The 9,981-nt window shown below is 52.4% G+C and overlaps 1 protein-coding gene across 3 annotated transcripts; it reads right to left on the bottom strand.

Annotated features, from left to right (window-relative positions):
- On the bottom strand, positions 4,171–8,934 carry ZNF48 (zinc finger protein 48). 3 transcript variants are annotated; one of them, XM_018040290.1, is made up of 3 exons: positions 8,719–8,934; positions 8,043–8,169; positions 4,171–6,766 (listed from the first exon to the last, which is right to left on the bottom strand). In XM_018040290.1, the coding sequence occupies exons 2-3, from the start codon at positions 8,152–8,154 to the stop codon at positions 4,965–4,967; spliced, it is 1,914 nt and encodes a 637-aa protein (XP_017895779.1). In that variant the 5' UTR covers positions 8,155–8,169; positions 8,719–8,934; the 3' UTR covers positions 4,171–4,964. The 3 variants fall into 3 exon arrangements, with proteins under 3 accessions (XP_017895779.1, XP_017895778.1, XP_017895780.1); XM_018040289.1 differs by lacking the exon at positions 8,719–8,934 and adding an exon at positions 8,338–8,560; XM_018040291.1 differs by lacking the exon at positions 8,719–8,934 and adding an exon at positions 8,338–8,560 and having other exon boundaries at positions 8,076–8,169.

Here is a 9,981-nt window from a genome sequence, read left to right as displayed (position 1 = left end):
CCCGCCCCTGCCTGGGCCTCTCGCTGGCGCCCCGCCTGGAGGGCGGACCCTGTTGCCTCCTTACCTCTTTCCTTCCCTCTTTTTGCCTCTTCTTCCATCTTTTCTGCTTTCCCGGCATTGCCTTCGGGCAGTGGTCTCTGGAATAGCTTGCCCCTTTAGTACATACTTACCAACAGGCACCCAAGTTATCGCTGCCATTTATTGTGTGGTGCGCCTCTTGGGCGCCATCGTTATGCTAAGCCTTTTACACCCCTGATCTCACAAAGGTGGGTCCATTTCACAGATGAGCTAACTGAAGTTCAAGGAGGTAAAATGATTTACCTAAGTTTCACAGTAAGTGTTGTTATAGCATCTCTGACAGCCCAGTAGCCTAGGTGGAAATTTATAGCACACAGACCAGATCCAGTCCACAGAAGTATTTTGGCCCTCAGGTTTAAAAGTAAACTTCAAAAAAAGCCTGAGAGGTCTTTTACAAATTTTAATTCCCAATATTTAAAAATTGAGATAGTTCATATATAAAGATCTGTATTTTCCCACTTCTCTTGAAAAATATACCTAATTCTATTTTATGAATGGGACAATGTGAATTCAGAAATAATGAAAGAAAGAGAAATAACATTCAGTAAGTGCTTACAATCCCTAGTGTCCTTACAACAACCCTGTGGGGATCAATAATATTATCTTCCTTTGACAAATGAGGGAACTAAAAGCTTAGAGAGCTTAAGTAATTTGCTCAAAGTCACATAGCTGGAAAGTAACAAATTCCAAAGCTCATTTTGTTTCTGTTGCACCAAATTATCTCTCAGAACTGAGGTTACATGAGGAAATCAGTAGCAGAGCCAGGAGTGAAGCCTGATCCTCAGTCTGCAGAACCCAGAGCATAATTTGGATGTTGGGATTACATCTGGTCAAAGTTTTGCTCTTCCTCAGACCTGTGAAAAGAGGGTAAATGAGTATGATACAATCAGGATCCCCCAAATCACTTTGTGTTCATTCCCTCATCAAATATTTATTGAGCCCTACTGTGTGCCTGACACCATTTTAGATATTGGAGATGCAGGCATGAACAAAAGAGATGAAAACCTTGACTACTATGGCACTTCTCAGGGTGTACAAAATGTCAACAAGTAAATAAGATAATTTCAGCTAAGGATAAGTATCAGAAGGAAATAGGACCAGATGGTGCAACAGGGGGTGGCTATGGTTGGGGGCTTCTTTAATGTGAGCAGGGAAGGCATCTCTTAGGAAATAATACATGAAATGAAACTTGAATGATGAGAAAGGGTTAATCATTTGAAAATCTAGATAAAGAATGTTCTAGACAGAACTACAGAAACTTTACAGTGAGATTAAAGTTGGCATGTCTGAGGGAAAGAGAGAAGACTTGTGTGGCTGGAGCCAAGTGAGGAGAAATGTCATGTGGGAGTTGGAAGAGAGGCAGGCAGGGGCCAGATTATGGCTGGAAATCTAGCAAAAGGCCAGACGTGCTTCGCCCTGATTCGGAGAATCAGTGAGGAGACTCAGCCGGGAGCAGTGAAAGTCCCCACTGGAAGGTTCTCCTACTGTGGGAGGATTTGGGAACAGACACTTGCAGAAGGAGGATCATGAACAAGTACCTGTCTGGAATCCAAGCTTGTTCCTGAGGGTCTCTTAGTCTAGTAAAGAAGATCATGATTTTAAAACACACATGTAGGGCTTCCCTAGGGGCTAAGTGGGAAAGAAGCCCCCCTCCTGCCTGTGCAGGAGACACAGGTTCGATCCCTAATCGGAGAAGATTCCACATGCCACTGAGCATCTAAGCCTGTGTGCCACAACTATTGAGCCTGTGCTCTAGAGCCTGGGAGCCGCAACTACTGGAGCCTGTGCGACTACAGCCTGTGCTCCACAATGAGAAGCCACTGAAATGAGAAACCTGCGCACTGCAACTAGAGAGTGGCCCGTGCAGCAACAAAGAGCCAGCACAGCCAAAAATAAAAAGTTTTTAAACCCAATAATATATTCTCCAGGGGATCTTCCCAACCCAGGGATTGAACCTAGGTCTCCTGCATTGTGGGCAGATTCTTTACTGTCTGAGCCATGAGGGAAGCCTAGATAATATTTTATATGAAAAATATACATATGAAATATACATATGAAAAGGAAATAATAGGTGTTCTGGCAGGAGACTAGTGGGATGAGTGAATAACTCCCTGGAAGGGAGTGGATATTGGGTACAGGCCTCACTGAAGAGATAGTGAGTGAGTGAAGTCGCTCAGTCATGTCCAACTCTTTCTGACGCCATGGACTGTAGCCTAACAGGCTCCTCAGTCCATGGAATTTTCCAGGCAAGAGTACTGGAGTGGGTTGCCATTTCCTTCTCCACTGAAGAGATAAAGGACCTTCAAAGATGAGTGGGGGTTTGCCAGATGGACAAACAGGTAGCAGTTTGTGAGATTGTGAACTCTTGTGAAGAGCACATCATGTTCAAGGACATCATTCACCAAAGTATTGAGGGAGCGCTATTATGTGCCAGGCCCCGTTTAGGACTAGGCAGTAGAAAATTGAACTTGGAAAAGTCTTTATCTTACTTTTCACTATTCTGCATTTCACTATTTGCCTTCAGCCTCAGTAGTTTACCTGAGCTCCTGAATCCCTAAGGACTTGGTACAGAGAACACACCATCCGGCATAACATAATTGCCACTTCTTTGAAGAGGCATTGGATCATGTAGGATTCTCTCCTACCTGCAAGCTTCCTGCGTAGTCTTTACCACACTTGAAAATATTTGTTCAATGTTTATCTTCTGCATAGAAACTGAGGGCAGAAGTTTTGTCTTGTTCATCTTTCTATGCCCTATACCCAGCACGCAGTAGGTAATGCTGTTGTTGAGTGTCTCTTTATCCTAAAGAAGCTCTTGATGTGTTAAGGGCTCAGAGGAAGGGGGTTCTAACCCAGGTTGGAAGTTTAGGGAAGGCTTCTGGGAGGAAGTAACGCTTAAGGTATTTGGATTGGGGGTGGGGAGCATTCCAAGTTATGAAAACAAAACATTTAAGAGGCACAGAGTTGAAACCTTGTGGAAGGTCTTGAATGCCAACTAAGGAGTTAAGTTTTACAGACAGGACATGCTGCTATACGGCAGAGTTTTTAATAGGGGAGTGATGTGGTCAAATTTTTACAAAGTTCACGGCAGATTAGCTTGGAAGCCGACCTGGTAGTGTGGGGAGACACGGAAACCAGCAGAAACAATCTTCCCAAAGGCCTCCATTAAAGTCTTTGAGGGGTGTGTGCATCTAAGGACAGAAGCCGCAAAGAACCCCGGGGCTGAAGTCAAAACACTGGGATTTCGAGTCTGTGTAACAACTTGGTAGGGATGGGAAGGCTGGGAGGAGCCGCGCTGCAGCTAGCTTTCATTGGTTTCTAGGGAATCCCGGCCAGTGATTAAGATGTCGCGAGAACTTCTACCCAGGGACCGTTACCGCACGCAGATTAGCTGAAATGCCAAGCCAGCGAAGTTGCAGAGCAGTCTTGTACTTCGTTTCTTAGATGGGTGAGCCGCCCTAGTCTTTTTGGTCCCTGGCCAATTAGGTCAGTTCCTTTTCCCCCCTTCCTCCCTACTGGCGCCCTCCTTGGAAAAAGCTGGGAATTAAGAGACCAGCATCTAACGACGCACGGATGGCTGGGAAATATGGTTGCGTTTTCCAGGGGATAGACATCGCCTTTGGGCTATGCAGCCTAATGACCCGTTTCTCGACAAATAAAAAGGGGTCGTAGGAAGGCGGGGTTTCCCTGAAGGCAGAGCATCAGCGTCTGGGTCTTCTGCGCCCCTACCAGACCGGCTGGCCACTTTTTCTCCGGGTACTTGTCGCCATAGCAACAGCGCTTGCCTAACACTGACCCCCCACGCTCCCACCCGTGGCGTCGCGTTTTTCCTTTTAAGGGTCGCGCTAGATCCTGTGGCGTAGGTGGCGCCTGTGGGCAGCCAGCACTCAGGTCTAGGGCATCAACTGACAGACCTGGTGGCCGTTTTTTAACCCGTTGCCTGAGCTAAAAAGCAGCTTTGACGACCCAATTTCTTTGATGGGCTCAAAGATGGCAAGTTTACACATGGCTTGTGGGCTTTGCCTGTGGTGACCCTTCAGCACCTTTTTCACCCCTCACGATGCACACACACATGCACACACCAGTCCAAGCCTCAGATAAGAAGCAGTTTATTGGCGAGAAGACATATGGAGATGTGGCTGTTAGGCCTTGGTAGTTCCCTGGCCTTTCCTCACTCCTATACTGCCCTTCTCCCAGCCAATGTGTGTCTGAAGCTGTCCACCAGGACCTGGGCTTGGCATCCAGGGCAAATGAGTGCTCATTCCGCTGTCTCACCTATTCTGTTGTGTCCAGGTGGTCAGGGCAGTTGGGTCTGAACTCACTCCAAGTGTCCTCTTCCTGGCTCCCACCATGTCCAGTGGCCTGAGGCTGGGTACTGCGTGCTCACCAACAGTACTCTCCCCATCAGCAGGATGGTCAAGATGGCCCGGCCTCACTCTCACCCTTAACCTCAGAAGTCTCATTGCTTCTAGGTCTAACAAACCTGGTTCAGGATGCTTGGTCTGGGTGGGGGTGGAGGGGAAGGCAAGGTTGGGAGGGGTCAATTTACAGGTTAAGAGGCAGTAGGAATTTAGAATTCTTTAAGGGCCCTCAGGCTAACGCTAGTTTATTAACAGGTATTTATTGCCTATTGTATTTCAGGCAGTGTTCTAGAAGCTGGGGGTATAAACCAAACTGGCAAGGTCCTGACCCAGCCCAGCCAGGACAGTTTCCTGAGCTTCAAGATCGTTTGTCTCCAAATCTCTATTTCTATCTATTCACTCCTTTCTCCCCTTTGTTTCTTCCCTTCCTTCTCCCTCCCACCACCTCCCAGGCCCTTTCTTCTCTGCTTAAGCAGCAGATACCCTCCCTTTGGTCTCTTGGGCCTCCACCCTCCCTGGACCCCATCATTCCAGTCCCGTTGGTGGCTCCTGTTTGAGGGGCCTTGCCAGACCATCTCCTGTCCCAAAGGGCCTCAGGATCAGGTGCCCACGCTGGTGCTTGATACGGGCAGAACTGTCACCAAAGCCCTTGCCACACTCTGCACACTTGTATGGCTTCTCCCCAGTGTGTGTGCGCCTGTGTTTGACCAGGTCTGAGCTCCGGGGAAACTCCTTCCCGCAGAAGCCGCACACATGGGGCTGGCTGGGTCCAGAGGGCTGAGCCCGGACTCGTGATCGAGGGGCAGTGGGTGCTGGGCCAGGGGGGTTATGTGGCCTCAGGAGAGTGGATGGTGGTGGTGGCCTAGCCCGTTCCCCACGATGGGTGCGGAGGTGCTTGACTCGGGCTGAGCTGTCGGCAAAACCTTTGCCACATTCTGGGCAGAGGTAGGGTTTTTCCCCTGTGTGTACACGATGGTGTTTCACCAGGTCCGAGCTCCGGCGGAAGCCCTTGCCACACTCAGGGCACTTGTGGGGCTTGTCACCCTCCAGTGGTGGTGGCGGCTCTCCAGCCTGTGGGCCCCCGGGCTCCGGCTCCAAGCCAGGCAGGCCAAAAGGGCCATCCCCTGAGTGTGAAGGGCTTCGAGGTGTCAGCGGGGGGCTGGTGCCTAGAGGAGGTGGGGGTGGGCTGGAGCTAGGGGGTGGGCTGGGGATCAGGGGGGCCAGAGGGTAGCCTGGGAAGCTGAAGTCCTGGGGCTCCATGTGAGTGAGGCGGTGGCGGAGGAGGGTGGAGCTGAGGCTGAAGGTACGGTCACACTCGGGACAGGCGTGAGGCCTTTCGCCACTGTGGGTGCGGAGGTGCTTGACTCGCGCAGAGCTGTCAGCGAAGCCCTTGCCACACTCGGGGCAGAGGTAGGGCTTCTCTCCTGTGTGCACTCGCAGGTGCTTCACCAGATCTGAGCCCCGAGCAAACTCCTTTCCACACACATCGCAGCCGAAGGGCTTAGGCCCCAGGTGACTGCGCTGGTGGCTCAGGAGGCTGCAGCTGAGCACAAATCTTTTGCCACAATCAGTGCAGATGTATGGCTTGTCCTGGGCCTTAGGTCCCTGTGCGGCTGCCGTGGCGGCTCGAGATGGCTGCCGCCGGGGCACCACGGGCCGGGGGGGCTGCTCCCCTCGGTGTGTCCGCTGGTGCTTTATACGGGCAGAACTGTCGCCAAAGCCCTTGCCACAGATGCCACACTTGTACGGCTTCTCGCCCGTGTGTGTCCGCTGGTGTTTCACCAGGTCCGAACTCTGCCGGAAGCTCTTGCCACATTCACCGCAGATAGTGGGGCGCTCGCCAGCCGGGATCCTGGACCGAGGAATCTTTGGGGGCCCCTGGGCTGGCGCCCGGGCTCTGTAGGGCTTTTCGCCACTATGAGTTCGTTGGTGTTTAATCCGGGCAGAGCTGTCCCCAAAGCCCTTGCCACAGACCCCGCACTTGTAGGGCTTCTCCCCGGTGTGGGTTCGCTGGTGTTTCACCAGATCTGACATCTGCCGAAAGCTCTTGCCACACTCGCCACATACAGCAGCCCGATCACTAGCCTGGCCCCAGCGTGGTTCTCCTAGGAGGCGAGGGCCTCTGTCCCGAGCCTGAGGTTTTCCAGGCCCCTCCCTCTGGACCCACAGGTCATCCCAGGTCTGAATGCTTTTAGGTTTGAGAGAGGCATTTCCTACTTCATGACCTGGGGCCAAATCTTCCTCTTCCTTGAACTCCAAGTCATCCTCCTGTGGGGCATGTTCAAACTCATCTGGCTGAGAAATCTCCGCATGCTCACTCCCTAGACCTGGGGAAAGAAAAAGGAGCGGTAGATCCTGCCTTTTGGCTCAGCCTTCCCTCTGAGACTCAGATGGTAAAGAATCAGCCTGTGACGTGGGAAAAACAGGTTCGATCCCTGGGTTGGGAAGACCACCTGGAAAAGGGAATGGCCACCTACTCCAGTATTCTGGCCTGGAGAATTCCACAGACAGAGGAGCCTGGTGGGTCCATGGGATTGCACAGTTGAACACACTGAGCGATTAACACACTATCTTCAATAGCAGTCTCCCCAGAAAGGCATCCTTGACAATCTGTGGTCGCAAAGATCTCTCTCTTCTGAATTTCCGAAGCCCTTATATTGTCTGTGCCTCTCAGTAACAGTAACCTCCTTTTACCATGCCTTTCATATGTGCCAATCACTTAAGTAAGCATTACTGAATCCTTGCAAACAGTCCTATGAAGTAATACTATTGACTGTCCCCATTTTACAGACATGCAGTCTCTGAGAATTTTAAGTCATTCACTCAAGGTTCTAAAGTAACAAAGCCAGGTTTCTAACTCGGGTCTGATTCCCAAGCCTGCTGTTAAGCCCTACCTTATATTCTATGTGGAAAGCCTGGTATTTACTAATTAGATTTTATCCCAATCTGCAGTTTATTTCTTCAGTCATCTTGTATGTACTTGAGAGGAGCCAGACACACAGCTGTCCCTCAGGATACTTAGCGTTGGTAGGAGAAATAAGATAAAACACAAATAATTATAACTGCAGGCTCAGAATGAACTGTGCTGTCACTAGAGAGAGGACATTAGAGAGATAGGGCTAGGCTTTCACAGCGCAGAAAAAAAGTAAACCATGGAAAGGAATGTGTGATAAAGCTGGAAAAGGATATTGGGACTGGATGAAGCATGGAAGATCTGAACTGAACGCTAGACTAACGCTTTTAATTAGTAGCAGAAGGGAGCTAGGGAAGATTTTTGTGGAGAGAGACAGGATTAGACCAGGACTCAGATCAATGTGGCTGCACAGTGAGGTCAACACTGGAGAGAAAAGGGCTGAGAGGAGGACGCTGCATTTGCCAGGATGAGACAGAACGAGGCCTGAAGTAGGACTGAAGCAGCGAGGATGATGATGACTGCAGGGGACGGGGAGAGAGTCCTTGAAATGATGCCCCTCAAGGCGTGTCGCTTAGCTGGTGCTCAGAAACACTGGTTCCCTCCCCCTCCCTGGCAGCACAGTTCACGTCCTATTTTTCTGGGTCTGGGCTAGGCAAAGCCCAGAACCGGGGGCCCCACCCGGCCATTACCTGCCCATGGAGGTGCACCGCTTCGGCCCTCACCTGTGCGGGCGCCTCTCAGCTGCTCTCTCTCCTCTGAGCCACGGAGATCCGGACCCCAGGGCTCCACCGCGCGCTCCATCGCCGGCACGCCGCCCTGAGCAAGGAGACAGACACAATTTCACGGTCACACAGCCATGTGCGGACGGCGGGGCCCTGCCGCTGCCCTCTGCCGGCCGGCACGGGCACCGGACAACATTCGGGTGTCCGAGGTACGGGGCGCGGCTCCGGTGACCCTCGCCCGCGCCACCGGTCCCCCCTGCACCTGCTGCTCCTTCCGGCGCGCAGCCGCCCCCTTCCCCTCCCGCCGCTGCCGCTGCCGCTTCAGCCGCCGCTTCCGCCAGTCCGGGGCCCCCCGGAGCTCCTCCACGGGGCTCCGGTGCCCGTGCCACCAGTGGCTAGGGGATCGGGCTCGGCGCCAAACGAGGAGGCGGCTCGGACCCGGGCGTCCCGGGGGCGGCCGCCGGGGGCGGGGACGGGAAGCGGAAGCGCCGGGCGGCACCGGGCCGCTCTAGGACCCTGGAGGAGCTGCACGCCTGTGGGGGCCGCCCGTGTCCTCTGGAGCTCGGTGGCCGGCGGGCAGCCGCGTGCCGCGGAGAGGGCTACTCTGAGCCAAGTCCAATTGCCCGAACTCTGTGGTATTAACCGTGTGTTTCCTGGGCTGGAGCTGGATGCGGAGGCCGAAGACTCTTCCTAATTGTCGCTGTGTCCGGCCACCCGCGCCGACCTCCGGAGGTGGCAAACAGCTCCAGCCACCCCAGCCTGGAGAAACAAAGAGACAGCCAAAGACAGACCCAGGGAAAGGGGTGGGGGAAAGACCAAGGCAGACAAAGGGCGGCAGAGGGCGGCGGAGACCCCAGACGGGGCGGGGGCGGGGCGCCGAGACGCAGGAAACAAAGCCGGGCTGGTCGGCGAGGCCGAGGGCCGGGGGTGGGGGCTGGGCTGGGCTGGGCTGGGGGAGACTGAGGCGGCATCGGGAGCTAGTGGCAGACGCCAGATAAATGCTGAGGAGAGTCAGGCCGATGGACTTAGACTTGGATCCAGAGACTCACAGAGTCGTAACCCAAAGAGCCCCCAGTCAGAGGATGCAAAGGCAGAGAGACCGAGAGACTGCAGCGGACCAAACACACAGGAGCAAAAGATTGGCCTCCTGAAACAAAGACATGTAGAAACAGATAAGAGAGATATAAAGTCTTTGAAGCAGAGTCGGAGGAACTGGGCAGGGCACCTGGCGAGAAACAAGCCCGGAGGCAGAGGAACAAAGAGAGAAACTGGCAGAGACAAAGAGAGACAGACGCATAGAAAAGAGGCCATGGGAAGACTAGGGACAGGCCTACGGCGCTACAAAAGGACCCAGGGAGAAGCGAAAACATTAAACCTTGTTTCCCAGCTTGGTGCGGCCCAGGTTGGGGCTGTTTCAGTGGTCCCAGGGATGTGATCCCCAGTATCTCCTCTGGGCATGTTTGCCTTTGGGGAGAGGGTGGGGTGCCTCTGTTTGCAGCTCATCTAATGATGGAGAGAGTTAATTAAGATTTGTATATTAGTCAACACTTATTAGTGCCTCAGTACTATGCCAACAGTTTGATAAAGAGATAAAGCACATGTAAGAGTTGTCTTTGGGGTGCTACCATTTTAAAGGGGCAAGCACACAATTCATGATAAATAAGAACTGTAAGGGCATGAGAGTTATGTACACTAATTCAAGATATAGTATGGGAGACCAGGAAGAGGTCTTTGTGGGAATGAGCGTGCACAAATGTTTGTTGTTTAGTTGCTAAGCCATGTCCAACTCTTTGTGACCCCATGACAAGCTTCCCTGTCCTTCACTGTCTCCCGGAGTTTGCTCAAATTCATGTTCATTGAGTTGGTGATGCTATCTAACCATCTCATGCTCTGTTGCCCCCTTCTC

Source organism: Capra hircus, chromosome 25 (genome assembly GCF_001704415.2).
Source record: "Capra hircus breed San Clemente chromosome 25, ASM170441v1, whole genome shotgun sequence".
Classification (NCBI taxonomy): domain Eukaryota; kingdom Metazoa; phylum Chordata; class Mammalia; order Artiodactyla; family Bovidae; genus Capra; species Capra hircus.
This window is presented reverse-complemented; position numbering and strand designations above follow the sequence as displayed.

Coding starts and splice junctions, on each gene's coding strand:
- ZNF48 (XM_018040290.1), bottom strand. CDS start 8,154: ATGGAGCGCGCGGTGGAGCCCTGGGGTCCGGATCTCCGTGGCTCAGAG. Junction 6,767..8,042: donor CGGTGCACCTCCATGGGCAG/GTAATGGCCGGG, acceptor TTCTTTCCCCAG/GTCTAGGGAGTGAGCATGCG.